Source organism: Mesoplodon bidens, assembly GCF_964165515.1.
Source record: "Mesoplodon bidens genome assembly, contig: HAP1_SCAFFOLD_174, whole genome shotgun sequence".
Classification (NCBI taxonomy): domain Eukaryota; kingdom Metazoa; phylum Chordata; class Mammalia; order Artiodactyla; family Ziphiidae; genus Mesoplodon; species Mesoplodon bidens.
The window spans coordinates 1,010,334-1,030,691 of NW_027672266.1; the positions used below are offsets into that span (position 1 = coordinate 1,010,334).

Sequence of the window (20,358 nt, forward strand, 5' to 3'; positions counted from 1 at the left end):
GATAGAAAGTCCGGCCGGTAGCAAGATTCAGGCACAGCTGCTGTTTCTCCCGGTTGTGGATGGAGATCTTGACAAACTTCAAGGGGAGCAGCTTGGTGAGCTCTAGGGTCTTCACGGGCTTGCAAACTCTCCCCTTGGTGATCCCGGCACAGACTTTCCTTGGTCGGGCCAGCAGCATGACGTCAGGTAGTGGGAAGAGGGGGCTGGTGGATGCGACGCCCACAGTCACCGTTCGGACGCGGTTGTCTAGGTCAATCAGTTCTCCTTCCTTGCTGACCTGGATAAAGTCGCTCTCAAACATGGGAGCGTACTTGAAAATGTCATACTCTCCTCCCTCGTACAGTTGTCGTTGCAGGACCCCCATGGAGGTCCTCGACACCCCCACTGAACAGTAGCTATTGGCCGTGTAATGAGGTAAACTCTCACTGCTCATGGCTCTCTTCGTTCAAGACAGAGCCACCAGCCACAAATTGAGTCTCGGAGAGAGAGAGAGAGAGGGAACGAAAGCACCTCATCACCTCCCTGCAGGACTCTGCCAGAGTCTCTTGACCCGACCCTATTTATACCGCAAGCCCTTTGTGACCCGTCACCATCGCATCACACACCCCTTTGTTGAGCCTCCAAGCCCCCACCCCCTTGGGGCAGGCTCACCAGCCTCCCCCTAAACCAACCACCACGTCCATAGGGAACAGGCTGACCCTGCCAGGGTATACGTGTGGGTAGGCTGGATAGTCTTTCTACTCAAAAGGTTGAGAAAACCCTCCTGCTTTTGTAAATATCTGGGTGTTTTCCAGTCTTGTTGTTGTTACAAATCTCCATCATCTTGGCGCTTCTGCTGAATGATGTCCTGGGGATAAAATCCTGGAAGTGGACCGTGTACTTGCTAAGGGCAGGCATCCTATGGGGATTGCTGTTCTCTGTGCCCCCAGCATATATAGCACAGTGCTGGCAGGAACTTAGAAAGAGTGCTACCTCTCAGAGTCCCATTGGTACTGTCATTTCCAGGATATGGAGAATTTTCTCACCCATTTTCTCTTTTCAAGGAGGCTAACGTTTTATATTTATATTTTCTTACAGTTTTAGAAACTGTTTTTCTTGTGAAATATAACACACATTCATGAAAGTGCACAAACCATAAATATATAGCTTAATGAGTAACAAGAAAGTGAGCAGCCTTGTAGCTGCCACCCAGAGCAAGGAATAGAACCCTGCCAGCCCCTCTTCTGCGTGCTCCCTCCCCACAAAGGGAACCCAACCTTGGCTTCTATTTTTTTCCTTTCCCCCCTTCTTTTTTATTGACGTATAGTTGATTTGCAATGTTGTGTTCCTTTCTGTTGTGTTAATTTCTTCTGTTAATTTCTGATTCAGTTTCATGTGTATTCTTTGTATATTTCATGTATAGTCTTTTTCCTATTCTTTTCCATTATGGTTGATCACAGGATACTGACTATAGCTCTCTGTGCTCTACAGTAGGACCCTGCTGTTTATCCACCCTGTAGTTTGTATCTGCTAATCCCAAACTCCCAATCCTTCCCTGCCCCCAACCCCACTGAAAACCCCAAGTCTCTCTTCTATGTCTGGGAGTCTGTTTCTGTTTTGCAGATATGTTCATTTGCATCGTACTTTAGAGTCCATGTATAAGGGCTATCATATGGTGAGAAATGTTATTTTTTATATAGGCTTCCCAGGTCATCCTTATGCATGTGAATGTTTGAGAACTACTGTCTTCCACTGTAAAGTTATGGCATACTGGGGCTGAAAGAGGCCCCCCAGACCTCCTAGCCCAGTGGTTTTCCAACTTGGCTGCTGCACAGTAGAATTATTGGGTGAGATTTTTAAAACTCCCAGTGCTGGAGGGCTTACCCCACTTAAATGTCATCAGAATCTCTGGGATTGGGGTCAGGCTATCAATGTTTTTTTGTTTGTTTGTTTGTTTGTTTTGAAGCTCCCCAGGGAACTCCCAACATACAACCAAGGGTAAGAATCACTGCAGCGGTCCAATCCATTGGTTTTACAGTTGGGGACCCCGTGGCTGCCCACCGAGGTACCATTACAGAGAGGCAGAGTGACCCAAGAGAGTCAGTGGCCCAGACAGGATAGGAACTCAGATTTCCTGACTCCTCGTTGGTGCTGCTTCTACCATAAAGATTGTGTCCCTTTGTTGAGCCAATGACAACCCTGATCCCCCCGTGTTCTGTTTTATCCTACACAAAGTAAAATAACTCCCAATGGTTTGATTTCCTTACAAGCCAGAGAGAGTTTCTGTTTTCATAAGGTGAACCTCTGACCCCAGCTATGGCCTGAAGCTCAGCCCCGGCTGCAGACTTGTCCTCCCTCCACCCTAAGTGCCCTGGAGAAGCCTTGCTGGGAAAGCAGGCTTCTCTTTCTGGCAGTGGCTATGCACGTATGACCTTCGAGCAAGCGACAAAAACCTTTTTCTGTGCTTATTTCCTTGCCTTCTACAGAGTGCCCATAACCAAAGCAAAGTGCTTTGCTGAGAAAGGATGGTTGTTCAATAACATAGCCTCGTGCTAGGCACAGAACGGACAGCCAATAAATACATGATGAGTTACGTAATTAATTCAGCAACGCAAGTATACACATCACACAGTCACTTCCCCCAGCTTGTCTTCTCCCCAAGCTATTTACATATTAAATCTTATTTCAAAAGATTCCCAACCTCGCAATGAAAATTTCTGTAGAGTGCATCTATTTCCAGCCCTAGTGTATGGCTTAATGATACTTAATAGCTATCTTGTACAACAAAATTTTGATTCTGGGGTCTCATGCCAAAGCACAATTCGCACCACAGAACTCACTGTCAAGTCACTACCAGGCGAGGGGACATAGAAAACACAAGATAGCATTTCTTTCGGAGTTGTATGGTTTCCTTTATTAGAGAAAGTAGGAATTGCCTCTCTAGGGAAGGATCCCAGCCAACCGGGGCTTTGTCTACCTCCCAGTGGTCATGTGTGAGCCTTGTTGCTGAATGGGGAATGACTGAAGAGCCTAAAGACGGAGAGGATCTCACTGGCGGTCTTACTTAGAGTCCCCGAACTGGTGGCGGGCTGGCTCTTCCTCCGTCTGCGAGCTGTCCTCCCCTCCTTTGTCAACTTTGGGGTTTTCATGGCCGCATGAGGACCAGTGGGAGGATGCTTTCTGGGTCTTGTCCCCTCGTGTCCTGTGGTGACCTTCACCTGTCCTGCGGTGATGGGAACTTTTCCTCGATGAAGACGTGTCCTTCTTTCCTTTTTTTCCTTCCAGGCTTCATCCCTGGGGTGGGAGACCTTCTGGCTTCCATCCCGTTCAGACGTGTAGCCTTCGCTCTGCAAGGTGGAGACCATGGGGGCTGCGACCTTCCCTTCAGCTCTTCCAGCAGCAGGCTTGCTGGTTGTGACTGCAGCTGGCAACACCATGCTCATGCTGCTCTCTGGACCATCTGCCCCCGTCGAGGATATGCTGGCAACACCCGCCGAGACCAGGTTCGTGTCCTGCAGGGATAGGCTGGCAGCACCTGCAGTGGCCTGGACGGATCCGCTTTCTCCTGGATCCTCGATGGTGGCTCCCGCCAGGCCCACGGTCATCCCTGCCGCCGATCCTTCGGCGCCTTTCAGGGCTGCAGGTGACCCACGGGGGGCATGATGGATTCCCTCTCCCCCCACATAAGCACAAGACGTGGCTCCAGTCACGTCACGAAGCTTGTGAAGCCCAACCTCATCGTGATCCCTTTCTCTGTGGAGCTCTGTGGTCTGAGCCAAGGGGAGGAGAGACAGGTAAGATAGAGATGACAGAAAGTGAGCTCAGAACTGTCCGCTCCTCTCTCATCCTGAAGCTGAGCAACTCAAGGCCTTATACTTAGAATAACCTTTGAAATCACCCAGTCTAAGCTCCCATTGGATGCAAGACCCCATCTACTGCACCCCTGTCAAACGGCCACTCCACTGTACTTGAACAGTCCCAGGGTCAGGGAGAGCACTGATACAATTCTCCATGATGATATACACTTTAACTTTATACCCTTGTGCTTCTCTCTCTGCAGGACAGGTTCCTAGAAGTGGGGTTCCTGGGTCAAGGGATGCACACCTTGTACATTTTGGTGACTCCACGGGTGGGGCTGATTTGAGTCAGCGTGTCGGACTCCCGGGGAGACACAATGAAGGAAGGACTTCCTAACTGTGAATGATGTTCCCCACCTGCTGAGACTACCTGGGCTGGGGTAAGTGTTCAGGAAGAGACCAGACAGTCAGGATGCTGTAGAAGGGATTACAGCCCTGGTGATGAGACCAGTGCAGCCGAGATGATACCTAAGGTCTCTCTGAAACTCGGCCTCGTGGGACAAGGTGGAGAAGCACTCAGAACCTCTCCAGTGTTGTGACTCCCGTAGTGATAGCTCGTTTGTCCCTGACCCTTTTCAACGGTAGAAGGTATTTCCCAGGCGAGTCTCAGAGAGCACCAAAGGCTATGAAGGACCAGCTTTGCCCTGCTCTCCCGAAGCGCCCTGCCCCGTGTTCTTGAGTCCCTGTCGGTGCTTACCACTAGGATTTTGGCATCCTCTGTAGTCGCTGCATCTCCAGTTTGGAGCATCGGGGTACTGCTGTAACTGTCTACCGGTGGTCTCAGGATATAGACAAGCTTTTCCCAATAGGAAAAGAGGTCTTCTTGTGCGTCGGAAGAGGGGCACAGCTGCAGATAGAAAGTCCGGCCGGTAGCAAGATTCAGGCACAGCTGCTGTTTCTCCCGGTTGTGGATGGAGATCTTGACAAACTTCAAGGGGAGCAGCTTGGTGAGCTCTAGGGTCTTCACGGGCTTGCAACCTCTCCCCTTGGTGATCCCGGCACAGACTTTCCTTGGTCGGGCCAGCAGCATGACGTCAGGTAGTGGGAAGAGGGGGCTGGTGGATGCGACGCCCACAGTCACCGTTCGGACGCGGTTGTCTAGGTCAATCAGTTCTCCTTCCTTGCTGACCTGGATAAAGTCGCTCTCAAACATGGGAGCGTACTTGAAAATGTCATACTCTCCTCCCTCGTACAGTTGTCGTTGCAGGACCCCCATGGAGGTCCTCGACACCCCCACTGAACAGTAGCTATTGGCCGTGTAATGAGGTAAACTCTCACTGCTCATGGCTCTCTTCGTTCAAGACAGAGCCACCAGCCACAAATTGAGTCTCGGAGAGAGAGAGAGAGAGGGAACGAAAGCACCTCATCACCTCCCTGCAGGACTCTGCCAGAGTCTCTTGACCCGACCCTATTTATACCGCAAGCCCTTTGTGACCCGTCACCATCGCATCACACACCCCTTTGTTGAGCCTCCAAGCCCCCACCCCCTTGGGGCAGGCTCACCAGCCTCCCCCTAAACCAACCACCACGTCCATAGGGAACAGGCTGACCCTGCCAGGGTATACGTGTGGGTAGGCTGGATAGTCTTTCTACTCAAAAGGTTGAGAAAACCCTCCTGCTTTTGTAAATATCTGGGTGGTTTCCAGTCTTGTTGTTGTTACAAATCTCCATCATCTTGGCGCTTCTGCTGAATGATGTCCTGGGGATAAAATCCTGGAAGTGGACCGTGTACTTGCTAAGGGCAGGCATCCTATGGGGATTGCTGTTCTCTGTGCCCCCAGCATATATAGCACAGTGCTGGCAGGAACTTAGAAAGAGTGCTACCTCTCAGAGTCCCATTGGTACTGTCATTTCCAGGATATGGAGAATTTTCTCACCCATTTTCTCTTTTCAAGGAGGCTAACGTTTTATATTTATATTTTCTTACAGTTTTAGAAACTGTTTTTCTTGTGAAATATAACACACATTCATGAAAGTGCACAAACCATAAATATATAGCTTAATGAGTAACAAGAAAGTGAGCAGCCTTGTAGCTGCCACCCAGAGCAAGGAATAGAACCCTGCCAGCCCCTCTTCTGCGTGCTCCCTCCCCACAAAGGGAACCCAACCTTGGCTTCTATTTTTTTCCTTTCCCCCCTTCTTTTTTATTGACGTATAGTTGATTTGCAATGTTGTGTTCCTTTCTGTTGTGTTAATTTCTTCTGTTAATTTCTGATTCAGTTTCATGTGTATTCTTTGTATATTTCATGTATAGTCTTTTTCCTATTCTTTTCCATTATGGTTGATCACAGGATACTGACTATAGCTCTCTGTGCTCTACAGTAGGACCCTGCTGTTTATCCACCCTGTAGTTTGTATCTGCTAATCCCAAACTCCCAATCCTTCCCTGCCCCCAACCCCACTGAAAACCCCAAGTCTCTCTTCTATGTCTGGGAGTCTGTTTCTGTTTTGCAGATATGTTCATTTGCATCGTACTTTAGAGTCCATGTATAAGGGCTATCATATGGTGAGAAATGTTATTTTTTATATAGGCTTCCCAGGTCATCCTTATGCATGTGAATGTTTGAGAACTACTGTCTTCCACTGTAAAGTTATGGCATACTGGGGCTGAAAGAGGCCCCCCAGACCTCCTAGCCCAGTGGTTTTCCAACTTGGCTGCTGCACAGTAGAATTATTGGGTGAGATTTTTAAAACTCCCAGTGCTGGAGGGCTTACCCCACTTAAATGTCATCAGAATCTCTGGGATTGGGGTCAGGCTATCAATGTTTTTTTGTTTGTTTGTTTGTTTGTTTTGAAGCTCCCCAGGGAACTCCCAACATACAACCAAGGGTAAGAATCACTGCAGCGGTCCAATCCATTGGTTTTACAGTTGGGGACCCCGTGGCTGCCCACCGAGGTACCATTACAGAGAGGCAGAGTGACCCAAGAGAGTCAGTGGCCCAGACAGGATAGGAACTCAGATTTCCTGACTCCTCGTTGGTGCTGCTTCTACCATAAAGATTGTGTCCCTTTGTTGAGCCAATGACAACCCTGATCCCCCCGTGTTCTGTTTTATCCTACACAAAGTAAAATAACTCCCAATGGTTTGATTTCCTTACAAGCCAGAGAGAGTTTCTGTTTTCATAAGGTGAACCTCTGACCCCAGCTATGGCCTGAAGCTCAGCCCCGGCTGCAGACTTGTCCTCCCTCCACCCTAAGTGCCCTGGAGAAGCCTTGCTGGGAAAACAGGCTTCTCTTTCTGGCAGTGGCTATGCACGTGTGACCTTCGAGCAAGCGACGAAAACCTTTTTCTGTGCTTATTTCCTTGCCTTCTACAGAGTGCCCATAACCAAAGCAAAGTGCTTTGCTGAGAAAAGGATGGTTGTTCAATAACATAGCCTCGTGCTAGGCACAGAACGGACAGCCAATAAATACTTGATGAGTTACGTAATTAATTCAGCAACGCAAGTATACACATCACACAGTCACTTCCCCCAGCTTGTCTTCTCCCCAAGCTATTTACATATTAAATCTTATTTCAAAAGATTCCCAACCTCGCAATGAAAATTTCTGTAGAGTGCATCTATTTCCAGCCCTAGTGTATGGCTTAATGATACTTAATACCTATCTTGTACAACAAAATTTTGATTCTGGGGTCTCAGGCCAAAGCACAATTCGCACCACAGAAGTCACTGTCAAGTCACTACCAGGCGAGGGGACATAGAAAACACAAGATAGCATTTCTTTCGGAGTTGTATGGTTTCCTTTATTAGAGAAAGTAGGAATTGCCTCTCTAGGGAAGGATCCCAGCCAACCGGGGCTTTGTCTACCTCCCAGTGGTCATGTGTGAGCCTTGTTGCTGAATGGGGAATGACTGAAGCGCCTAAAGACGGAGAGGATCTCACTGGCGGTCTTACTTAGAGTCCCCGAACTGGTGGCGGGCTGGCTCTTCCTCCGTCTGCGAGCTGTCCTCCCCTCCTTTGTCAACTTTGGGGTTTTCATGGCCGCATGAGGACCAGTGGGAGGATGCTTTCTGGGTCTTGTCCCCTCGTGTCCTGTGGTGACCTTCACCTGTCCTGCAGTGATGGGAACTTTTCCTCGATGAAGACGTGTCCTTCTTTCCTTTTTTTCCTTCCAGGCTTCATCCCTGGGGTGGGAGACCTTCTGGCTTCCATCCCGTTCAGACGTGTAGCCTTCGCTCTGCAAGGTGGAGACCATGGGGGCTGCGACCTTCCCTTCAGCTCTTCCAGCAGCAGGCTTGCTGGTTGTGACTGCAGCTGGCAACACCATGCTCATGCTGCTCTCTGGACCATCTGCCCCCGTCGAGGATATGCTGGCAACACCCGCCGAGACCAGGTTCGTGTCCTGCAGGGATAGGCTGGCAGCACCTGCAGTGGCCTGGCCGGATCCGCTTTCTCCTGGATCCTCGATGGTGGCTCCCGCCAGGCCCACGGTCATCCCTGCCGCCGATCCATCGGCGCCTTTCAGGGCTGCAGGTGACCCACGGGGGGCATGATGGATTCCCTCTCCCCCCACATAAGCACAAGACGTGGCTCCAGTCACGTCACGAAGCTTGTGAAGCCCAACCTCATCCTGATCCCTTTCTCTGTGGAGCTCTGTGGTCTGAGCCAAGGGGAGGAGAGACAGGTAAGATAGAGATGACAGAAAGTGAGCTCAGAACTGTCCGCTCCTCTCTCATCCTGGAGCTGAGCAACTCAAGGCCTTATACTTAGAATAACCTTTGAAATCACCCAGTCTAAGCTCCCATTGGATGCAAGACCCCATCTACTGCACCCCTGTCAAACGGCCACTCCACTGTACTTGAACAGTCCCAGGGTCAGGGAGAGCACTGATACAATTCTCCATGATGATATACACTTTAACTTTATACCCTTGTGCTTCTCTCTCTGCAGGACAGGTTCCTAGAAGTGGGGTTCCTGGGTCAAGGGATGCACACCTTGTACATTTTGGTGACTCCACGGGTGGGGCTGATTTGAGTCAGCGTGTCGGACTCCCGGGGAGACACAATGAAGGAAGGACTTCCTAACTGTGAATGATGTTCCCCACCTGCTGAGACTACCTGGGCTGGGGTAAGTGTTCAGGAAGAGACCAGACAGTCAGGATGCTGTAGAAGGGATTACAGCCCTGGTGATGAGACCAGTGCAGCCGAGATGATACCTAAGGTCTCTCTGAAACTCGGCCTCGTGGGACAAGGTGGAGAAGCACTCAGAACCTCTCCAGTGTTGTGACTCCCGTAGTGATAGCTCGTTTGTCCCTGACCCTTTTCAACGGTAGAAGGTATTTCCCAGGCGAGTCTCAGAGAGCACCAAAGGCTATGAAGGACCAGCTTTGCCCTGCTCTCCCGAAGCGCCCTGCCCCGTGTTCTTGAGTCCCTGTCGGTGCTTACCACTAGGATTTTGGCATCCTCTGTAGTCGCTGCATCTCCAGTTTGGAGCATCGGGGTACTGCTGTAACTGTCTACCGGTGGTCTCAGGATATAGACAAGCTTTTCCCAATAGGAAAAGAGGTCTTCTTGTGCGTCGGAAGAGGGGCACAGCTGCAGATAGAAAGTCCGGCCGGTAGCAAGATTCAGGCACAGCTGCTGTTTCTCCCGGTTGTGGATGGAGATCTTGACAAACTTCAAGGGGAGCAGCTTGGTGAGCTCTAGGGTCTTCACGGGCTTGCAAACTCTCCCCTTGGTGATCCCGGCACAGACTTTCCTTGGTCGGGCCAGCAGCATGACGTCAGGTAGTGGGAAGAGGGGGCTGGTGGATGCGACGCCCACAGTCACCGTTCGGACGCGGTTGTCTAGGTCAATCAGTTCTCCTTCCTTGCTGACCTGGATAAAGTCGCTCTCAAACATGGGAGCGTACTTGAAAATGTCATACTCTCCTCCCTCGTACAGTTGTCGTTGCAGGACCCCCATGGAGGTCCTCGACACCCCCACTGAACAGTAGCTATTGGCCGTGTAATGAGGTAAACTCTCACTGCTCATGGCTCTCTTCGTTCAAGACAGAGCCACCAGCCACAAATTGAGTCTCGGAGAGAGAGAGAGAGAGGGAACGAAAGCACCTTGTCACCTCCCTGCAGGACTCTGCCAGAGTCTCTTGACCCGACCCTATTTATACCGCAAGCCCTTTGTGACCCATCACCATCGCATCACACACCCCTTTGTTGAGCCTCCAAGCACCCACCCCCTTGGGGCAGGCTCACCAGCCTCCCCCTAAACCAACCACCACGTCCATAGGGAACAGGCTGACCCTGCCAGGGTATACGTGTGGGTAGGCTGGATAGTCTTTCTACTCAAAAGGTTGAGAAAACCCTCCTGCTTTTGTAAATATCTGGGTGGTTTCCAGTCTTGTTGTTGTTACAAATCTCCATCATCTTGGCGCTTCTGCTGAATGATGTCCTGGGGATAAAATCCTGGAAGTGGACCGTGTACTTGCTAAGGGCAGGCATCCTATGGGGATTGCTGTTCTCTGTGCCCCCAGCATATATAGCACAGTGCTGGCAGGAACTTAGAAAGAGTGCTACCTGTCAGAGTCCCATTGGTACTGTCATTTCCAGGATATGGAGAATTTTCTCACCCATTTTCTCTTTTCAAGGAGGCTAACGTTTTATATTTATATTTTTTTTACAGTTTTAGAAACTGTTTTTCTTGTGAAATATAACACACATTCATGAAAGTGCACAAACCATAAATATATAGCTTAATGAGTAACAAGAAAGTGAGCAGCCTTGTAGCAGCCACCCAGAGCAAGGAATAGAACCCTGCCAGCCCCTCTTCTGCGTGCTCCCTCCCCACAAAGGGAACCCAACCTTGGCTTCTATTTTTTTCCTTTCCCCCCTTCTTTTTTATTGACGTATAGTTGATTTGCAATGTTGTGTTCCTTTCTGTTGTGTTAATTTCTTCTGTTAATTTCTGATTCAGTTTCATGTGTATTCTTTGTATATTTCATGTATAGTCTTTTTCCTATTCTTTTCCATTATGGTTGATCACAGGATACTGACTATAGCTCTCTGTGCTCTACAGTAGGACCCTGCTGTTTATCCACCCTGTAGTTTGTATCTGCTAATCCCAAACTCCCAATCCTTCCCTGCCCCCAACCCCACTGAAAACCCCAAGTCTCTCTTCTATGTCTGGGAGTCTGTTTCTGTTTTGCAGATATGTTCATTTGCATCGTACTTTAGAGTCCATGTATAAGGGCTATCATATGGTGAGAAATGTTATTTTTTATATAGGCTTCCCAGGTCATCCTTATGCATGTGAATGTTTGAGAACTACTGTCTTCCACTGTAAAGTTATGGCATACTGGGGCTGAAAGAGGCCCCCCAGACCTCCTAGCCCAGTGGTTTTCCAACTTGGCTGCTGCACAGTAGAATTATTGGGTGAGATTTTTAAAACTCCCAGTGCTGGAGGGCTTACCCCACTTAAATGTCATCAGAATCTCTGGGATTGGGGTCAGGCTATCAATGTTTTTTTGTTTGTTTGTTTGTTTGTTTTGAAGCTCCCCAGGGAACTCCCAACATACAACCAAGGGTAAGAATCACTGCAGCGGTCCAATCCATTGGTTTTACAGTTGGGGACCCCGTGGCTGCCCACCGAGGTACCATTACAGAGAGGCAGAGTGACCCAAGAGAGTCAGTGGCCCAGACAGGATAGGAACTCAGATTTCCTGACTCCTCGTTGGTGCTGCTTCTACCATAAAGATTGTGTCCCTTTGTTGAGCCAATGACAACCCTGATCCCCCCGTGTTCTGTTTTATCCTACACAAAGTAAAATAACTCCCAATGGTTTGATTTCCTTACAAGCCAGAGAGAGTTTCTGTTTTCATAAGGTGAACCTCTGACCCCAGCTATGGCCTGAAGCTCAGCCCCGGCTGCAGACTTGTCCTCCCTCCACCCTAAGTGCCCTGGAGAAGCCTTGCTGGGAAAACAGGCTTCTCTTTCTGGCAGTGGCTATGCACGTGTGACCTTCGAGCAAGCGACGAAAACCTTTTTCTGTGCTTATTTCCTTGCCTTCTACAGAGTGCCCATAACCAAAGCAAAGTGCTTTGCTGAGAAAAGGATGGTTGTTCAATAACATAGCCTCGTGCTAGGCACAGAACGGACAGCCAATAAATACTTGATGAGTTACGTAATTAATTCAGCAACGCAAGTATACACATCACACAGTCACTTCCCCCAGCTTGTCTTCTCCCCAAGCTATTTACATATTAAATCTTATTTCAAAAGATTCCCAACCTCGCAATGAAAATTTCTGTAGAGTGCATCTATTTCCAGCCCTAGTGTATGGCTTAATGATACTTAATACCTATCTTGTACAACAAAATTTTGATTCTGGGGTCTCATGCCAAAGCACAATTCGCACCACAGAACTCACTGTCAAGTCACTACCAGGCGAGGGGACATAGAAAACACAAGATAGCATTTCTTTCGGAGTTGTATGGTTTCCTTTATTAGAGAAAGTAGGAATTGCCTCTCTAGGGAAGGATCCCAGCCAACCGGGGCTTTGTCTACCTCCCAGTGGTCATGTGTGAGCCTTGTTGCTGAATGGGGAATGACTGAAGCGCCTAAAGACGGAGAGGATCTCACTGGCGGTCTTACTTAGAGTCCCCGAACTGGTGGCGGGCTGGCTCTTCCTCCGTCTGCGAGCTGTCCTCCCCTCCTTTGTCAACTTTGGGGTTTTCATGGCCGCATGAGGACCAGTGGGAGGATGCTTTCTGGGTCTTGTCCCCTCGTGTCCTGTGGTGACCTTCACCTGTCCTGCGGTGATGGGAACTTTTCCTCGATGAAGACGTGTCCTTCTTTCCTTTTTTTCCTTCCAGGCTTCATCCCTGGGGTGGGAGACCTTCTGGCTTCCATCCCGTTCAGACGTGTAGCCTTCGCTCTGCAAGGTGGAGACCATGGGGGCTGCGACCTTCCCTTCAGCTCTTCCAGCAGCAGGCTTGCTGGTTGTGACTGCAGCTGGCAACACCATGCTCATGCTGCTCTCTGGACCATCTGCCCCCGTCGAGGATATGCTGGCAACACCCGCCGAGACCAGGTTCGTGTCCTGCAGGGATAGGCTGGCAGCACCTGCAGTGGCCTGGCCGGATCCGCTTTCTCCTGGATCCTCGATGGTGGCTCCCGCCAGGCCCACGGTCATCCCTGCCGCCGATCCATCGGCGCCTTTCAGGGCTGCAGGTGACCCACGGGGGGCATGATGGATTCCCTCTCCCCCCACATAAGCACAAGACGTGGCTCCAGTCACGTCACGAAGCTTGTGAAGCCCAACCTCATCCTGATCCCTTTCTCTGTGGAGCTCTGTGGTCTGAGCCAAGGGGAGGAGAGACAGGTAAGATAGAGATGACAGAAAGTGAGCTCAGAACTGTCCGCTCCTCTCTCATCCTGGAGCTGAGCAACTCAAGGCCTTATACTTAGAATAACCTTTGAAATCACCCAGTCTAAGCTCCCATTGGATGCAAGACCCCATCTACTGCACCCCTGTCAAACGGCCACTCCACTGTACTTGAACAGTCCCAGGGTCAGGGAGAGCACTGATACAATTCTCCATGATGATATACACTTTAACTTTATACCCTTGTGCTTCTCTCTCTGCAGGACAGGTTCCTAGAAGTGGGGTTCCTGGGTCAAGGGATGCACACCTTGTACATTTTGGTGACTCCACGGGTGGGGCTGATTTGAGTCAGCGTGTCGGACTCCCGGGGAGACACAATGAAGGAAGGACTTCCTAACTGTGAATGATGTTCCCCACCTGCTGAGACTACCTGGGCTGGGGTAAGTGTTCAGGAAGAGACCAGACAGTCAGGATGCTGTAGAAGGGATTACAGCCCTGGTGATGAGACCAGTGCAGCCGAGATGATACCTAAGGTCTCTCTGAAACTCGGCCTCGTGGGACAAGGTGGAGAAGCACTCAGAACCTCTCCAGTGTTGTGACTCCCGTAGTGATAGCTCGTTTGTCCCTGACCCTTTTCAACGGTAGAAGGTATTTCCCAGGCGAGTCTCAGAGAGCACCAAAGGCTATGAAGGACCAGCTTTGCCCTGCTCTCCCGAAGCGCCCTGCCCCGTGTTCTTGAGTCCCTGTCGGTGCTTACCACTAGGATTTTGGCATCCTCTGTAGTCGCTGCATCTCCAGTTTGGAGCATCGGGGTACTGCTGTAACTGTCTACCGGTGGTCTCAGGATATAGACAAGCTTTTCCCAATAGGAAAAGAGGTCTTCTTGTGCGTCGGAAGAGGGGCACAGCTGCAGATAGAAAGTCCGGCCGGTAGCAAGATTCAGGCACAGCTGCTGTTTCTCCCGGTTGTGGATGGAGATCTTGACAAACATCAAGGGGAGCAGCTTGGTGAGCTCTAGGGTCTTCACGGGCTTGCAAACTCTCCCCTTGGTGATCCCGGCACAGACTTTCCTTGGTCGGGCCAGCAGCATGACGTCAGGTAGTGGGAAGAGGGGGCTGGTGGATGCGACGCCCACAGTCACCGTTCGGACGCGGTTGTCTAGGTCAATCAGTTCTCCTTCCTTGCTGACCTGGATAAAGTCGCTCTCAAACATGGGAGCGTACTTGAAAATGTCATACTCTCCTCCCTCGTACAGTTGTCGTTGCAGGACCCCCATGGAGGTCTTCGACACCCCCACTGAACAGTAGCTATTGGCCGTGTAATGAGGTAAACTCTCACTGCTCATGGCTCTCTTCGTTCAAGACAGAGCCACCAGCCACAAATTGAGTCTCGGAGAGAGAGAGAGAGAGGGAACGAAAGCACCTTGTCACCTCCCTGCAGGACTCTGCCAGAGTCTCTTGACCCGACCCTATTTATACCGCAAGCCCTTTGTGACCCATCACCATCGCATCACACACCCCTTTGTTGAGCCTCCAAGCACCCACCCCCTTGGGGCAGGCTCACCAGCCTCCCCCTAAACCAACCACCACGTCCATAGGGAACAGGCTGACCCTGCCAGGGTATACGTGTGGGTAGGCTGGATAGTCTTTCTACTCAAAAGGTTGAGAAAACCCTCCTGCTTTTGTAAATATCTGGGTGGTTTCCAGTCTTGTTGTTGTTACAAATCTCCATCATCTTGGCGCTTCTGCTGAATGATGTCCTGGGGATAAAATCCTGGAAGTGGACCGTGTACTTGCTAAGGGCAGGCATCCTATGGGGATTGCTGTTCTCTGTGCCCCCAGCATATATAGCACAGTGCTGGCAGGAACTTAGAAAGAGTGCTACCTGTCAGAGTCCCATTGGTACTGTCATTTCCAGGATATGGAGAATTTTCTCACCCATTTTCTCTTTTCAAGGAGGCTAACGTTTTATATTTATATTTTTTTACAGTTTTAGAAACTGTTTTTCTTGTGAAATATAACACACATTCATGAAAGTGCACAAACCATAAATATATAGCTTAATGAGTAACAAGAAAGTGAGCAGCCTTGTAGCTGCCACCCAGAGCAAGGAATAGAACCCTGCCAGCCCCTCTTCTGCGTGCTCCCTCCCCACAAAGGGAACCCAACCTTGGCTTCTATTTTTTTCCTTTCCCCCCTTCTTTTTTATTGACGTATAGTTGATTTGCAATGTTGTGTTCCTTTCTGTTGTGTTAATTTCTTCTGTTAATTTCTGATTCAGTTTCATGTGTATTCTTTGTATATTTCATGTATAGTCTTTTTCCTATTCTTTTCCATTATGGTTGATCACAGGATACTGACTATAGCTCTCTGTGCTCTACAGTAGGACCCTGCTGTTTATCCACCCTGTAGTTTGTATCTGCTAATCCCAAACTCCCAATCCTTCCCTGCCCCCAACCCCACTGAAAACCCCAAGTCTCTCTTCTATGTCTGGGAGTCTGTTTCTGTTTTGCAGATATGTTCATTTGCATCGTACTTTAGAGTCCATGTATAAGGGCTATCATATGGTGAGAAATGTTATTTTTTATATAGGCTTCCCAGGTCATCCTTATGCATGTGAATGTTTGAGAACTACTGTCTTCCACTGTAAAGTTATGGCATACTGGGGCTGAAAGAGGCCCCCCAGACCTCCTAGCCCAGTGGTTTTCCAACTTGGCTGCTGCACAGTAGAATTATTGGGTGAGATTTTTAAAACTCCCAGTGCTGGAGGGCTTACCCCACTTAAATGTCATCAGAATCTCTGGGATTGGGGTCAGGCTATCAATGTTTTTTTGTTTGTTTGTTTGTTTGTTTTGAAGCTCCCCAGGGAACTCCCAACATACAACCAAGGGTAAGAATCACTGCAGCGGTCCAATCCATTGGTTTTACAGTTGGGGACCCCGTGGCTGCCCACCGAGGTACCATTACAGAGAGGCAGAGTGACCCAAGAGAGTCAGTGGCCCAGACAGGATAGGAACTCAGATTTCCTGACTCCTCGTTGGTGCTGCTTCTACCATAAAGATTGTGTCCCTTTGTTGAGCCAATGACAACCCTGATCCCCCCGTGTTCTGTTTTATCCTACACAAAGTAAAATAACTCCCAATGGTTTGATTTCCTTACAAGCCAGAGAGAGTTTCTGTTTTCATAAGGTGAACCTGTGACCCCAGCTATGGCCTGAAGCTCAGCCCCGGCTGCAGACTTGTCCTCCCTCCACCCTAAGTGCCCTGGAGAAGCCTTGCTGGGAAAACAGGCTTCTCTTTCTGGCAGTGGCTATGCACGTGTGACCTTCGAGCAAGCGACGAAAACCTTTTTCTGTGCTTATTTCCTTGCCTTCTACAGAGTGCCCATAACCAAAGCAAAGTGCTTTGCTGAGAAAAGGATGGTTGTTCAATAACATATCCTCGTGCTAGGCACAGAACGGACAGCCAATAAATACTTGATGAGTTAAGTAATTAATTCAGCAACGCAAGTATACACATCACACAGTCACTTCCCCCAGCTTGTCTTCTCCCCAAGCTATTTACATATTAAATCTTATTTCAAAAGATTCCCAACCTCGCAATGAAAATTTCTGTAGAGTGCATCTATTTCCAGCCCTAGTGTATGGCTTAATGATACTTAATACCTATCTTGTACAACAAAATTTTGATTCTGGGTTCTCAGGCCAAAGCACAATTCGCACCACAGAACTCACTGTCAAGTCACTACCAGGCGAGGGGACATAGAAAACACAAGATCGCATTTCTTTCGGAGTTGTTTGGTTTCCTTTATTAGAGAAAGTAGGAATTGCCTCTCTAGGGAAGGATCCCAGCCAACCGGGGCTTTGTCTACCTCCCAGTGGTCATGTGTGAGCCTTGTTGCTGAATGGGGAATGACTGAAGCGCCTAAAGACGGAGAAGATCTCACTGGCGGTCTTACTTAGAGTCCCCGAACTGGTGGCGGGCTGGCTCTTCCTCCGTCTGCGAGCTGTCCTCCCCTCCTTTGTCAACTTTGGGGTTTTCATGGCCGCATGAGGACCAGTGGGAGGTTGCTTTCTGGGTCTTGTCCCCTCGTGTCCTGTGGTGACCTTCACCTGTCCTGCGGTGATGGGAACTTTTCCTCGATGAAGACGTGTCCTTCTTTTTTTTTTTCCTTCCAGGCTTCATCCCTGGGGTGGGAGACCTTCTGGCTTCCATCCCGTTCAGACGTGTAGCCTTCGCTCTGCAAGGTGGAGACCATGGGGGCTGCGACCTTCCCTTCAGCTCTTCCAGCAGCAGGCTTGCTGGTTGTGACTGCAGCTGGCAACACCATGCTCATGCTGCTCTCTGGACCATCTGCCCCCGTCGAGGATATGCTGGCAACACCCGCCGAGACCAGGTTCGTGTCCTGCAGGGATAGGCTGGCAGCACCTGCAGTGGCCTGGCCGGATCCGCTTTCTCCTGGATCCTCGATGGTGGCTCCCGCCAGGCCCACGGTCATCCCTGCCGCCGATCCTTCGGCGCCTTTCAGGGCTGCAGGTGACCCACGGGGGGCATGATGGATTCCCTCTCCCCCCACATAAGCACAAGACGTGGCTCCAGTCACGTCACGAAGCTTGTGAAGCCCAACCTCATCCTGATCCCTTTCTCTGTGGAGCTCTGTGGTCTGAGCCAAGGGGAGGAGAGACAGGTAAGATAGAGATGACAGAAAGTGAGCTCAGAACTGTCCGCTCCTCTCTCATCCTGGAGCTGAGCAACTCAAGGCCTTATACTTAGAATAACCTTTGAAATCACCCAGTCTAAGCTCCCATTGGATGCAAGACCCCATCTACTGCACCCCTGTCAAACGGCCACTCCACTGTACTTGAACAGTCCCAGGGTCAGGGAGAGCACTGATACAATTCTCCATGATGATATACACTTTAACTTTATACCCTTGTGCTTCTCTCTCTGCAGGACAGATTCCTAGAAGTGGGGTTCCTGGGTCAAGGGATGCACACCTTGTACATTTTGGTGACTCCACGGGTGGGGCTGATTTGAGTCAGCGTGTCGGACTCCCGGGGAGACACAATGAAGGAAGGACTTCCTAACTGTGAATGATGTTCCCCACCTGCTGAGACTACCTGGGCTGGGGTAAGTGTTCAGGAAGAGACCAGACAGTCAGGATGCTGTAGAAGGGATTACAGCCCTGGTGATGAGACCAGTGCAGCCGAGATGATACCTAAGGTCTCTCTGAAACTCGGCCTCGTGGGACAAGGTGGAGAAGCACTCAGAACCTCTCCAGTGTTGTGACTCCCGTAGTGATAGCTCGTTTGTCCCTGACCCTTTTCAACGGTAGAAGGTATTTCCCAGGCGAGTCTCAGAGAGCACCAAAGGCTATGAAGGACCAGCTTTGCCCTGCTCTCCCGAAGCGCCCTGCCCCGTGTTCTTGAGTCCCTGTCGGTGCTTACCACTAGGATTTTGGCATCCTCTGTAGTCGCTGCATCTCCAGTTTGGAGCATTGGGGTACTGCTGTAACTGTCTACCGGTGGTCTCAGGATATAGACAAGCTTTTCCCAATAGGAAAAGAGGTCTTCTTGTGCGTCGGAAGAGGGGCACAGCTGCAGATAGAAAGTCCGGCCGGTAGCAAGATTCAGGCACAGCTGCTGTTTCTCCCGGTTGTGGATGGAGATCTTGACAAACTTCAAGGGGAGCAGCTTGGTGAGCTCTAGGGTCTTCACGGGCTTGCAACCTCTCCCCTTGGTGATCCCGGCACAGACTTTCCTTGGTCGGGCCAGCAGCATGACGTCAGGTAGTGGGAAGAGGGGGCTGGTGGATGCGACGCCCACAGTCACCGTTCGGACGCGGTTGTCTAGGTCAATCAGTTCTCCTTCCTTGCTGACCTGGATAAAGTCGCTCTCAAACATGGGAGCGTACTTGAAAATGTCATACTCTCCTCCCTCGTACAGTTGTCGTTGCAGGACCCCCATGGAGGTCCTCGACACCCCCACTGAACAGTAGCTATTGGCCGTGTAATGAGGTAAACTCTCACTGCTCATGGCTCTCTTCGTTCAAGACAGAGCCACCAGCCACAAATTGAGTCTCGGAGAGAGAGAGAGAGAGGGAACGAAAGCACCTCGTCACCTCCCTGCAGGACTCTGCCAGAGTCTCTTGACCCGACCCTATTTATACCGCAAGCCCTTTGTCACCCATCACCATCGCATCACACACCCCTTTGTTGAGCCTCCAAGCCCCCACCCCCTTGGGGCAGGCTCACCAGCCTCCCCCTAAACCAACCACCACGTCCATAGGGAACAGGCTGACCCTGCCAGGGTATACGTGTGGGTAGGCTGGATAGTCTTTCTACTCAAAAGGTTGAGAAAACCCTCCTGCTTTTGTAAATATCTGGGTGGTTTCCAGTCTTGTTGTTGTTACAAATCTCCATCATCTTGGCGCTTCTGCTGAATGATGTCCTGGGGATAAAATCCTGGAAGTGGACCGTGTACTTGCTAAGGGCAGGCATCCTATGGGGATTGCTGTTCTCTGTGCCCCCAGCATATATAGCACAGTGCTGGCTGGAACTTAGAAAGAGTGCTACCTGTCAGAGTCCCATTGGTACTGTCATTTCCAGGATATGGAGAATTTTCTCACCCATTTTCTCTTTTCAAGGAGGCTAACGTTTTATATTTATATTTTTTTACAGTTTTAGAAACTGTTTTTCTTGTGAAATATAACACACATTCATGAAAGTGCACAAACCATAAATATATAGCTTAATGAGTAACAAGAAAGTGAGCAGCCTTGTAGCTGCCACCCAGAGCAAGGAATAGAACCCTGCCAGCCCCTCTTCTGCGTGCTCCCTCCCCACAAAGGGAACCCAACCTTGGCTTCTATTTTTCTCCTTTCCCCCCTTCTTTTTTATTGACGTATAGTTGATTTGCAATGTTGTGTTCCTTTCTGTTGTGTTAATTTCTTCCGTTAATTTCTGATTCAGTTTCATGTGTATTCTTTGTATATTTCATGTATAGTCTTTTTCCTATTCTTTTCCATTATGGTTGATCACAGTATACTGACTATAGCTCTCTGTGCTCTACAGTAGGACCCTGCTGTTTATCCACCCTGTAGTTTGTATCTGCTAATCCCAAACTCCCAATCCTTCCCTGCCCCCAACCCCACTGAAAACCCCAAGTCTCTCTTCTATGTCTGGGAGTCTGTTTCTGTTTTGCAGA

At 49.8% G+C, this 20,358-nt stretch overlaps 1 protein-coding gene across 1 annotated transcript in view; it reads right to left on the minus strand.

Annotated features, from left to right (window-relative positions):
* The window catches only part of LOC308610402 (uncharacterized protein), a gene marked incomplete at both ends in the record, with an annotated part of 179,683 nt that overhangs the window by 155,800 nt on the left and 3,525 nt on the right, over positions 1-20,358 (minus strand). The window contains 6 exons of the mRNA XM_081259549.1: positions 3,579-3,749; positions 4,534-5,127; positions 8,268-8,438; positions 9,223-9,816; positions 12,958-13,128; positions 13,913-14,506. Of these exons, the coding sequence (XP_081115675.1) occupies positions 3,579-3,749; positions 4,534-5,127; positions 8,268-8,438; positions 9,223-9,816; positions 12,958-13,128; positions 13,913-14,506 (2,295 nt within the window). The remainder of the gene's footprint in view (positions 1-3,578; positions 3,750-4,533; positions 5,128-8,267; positions 8,439-9,222; positions 9,817-12,957; positions 13,129-13,912; positions 14,507-20,358) is intronic.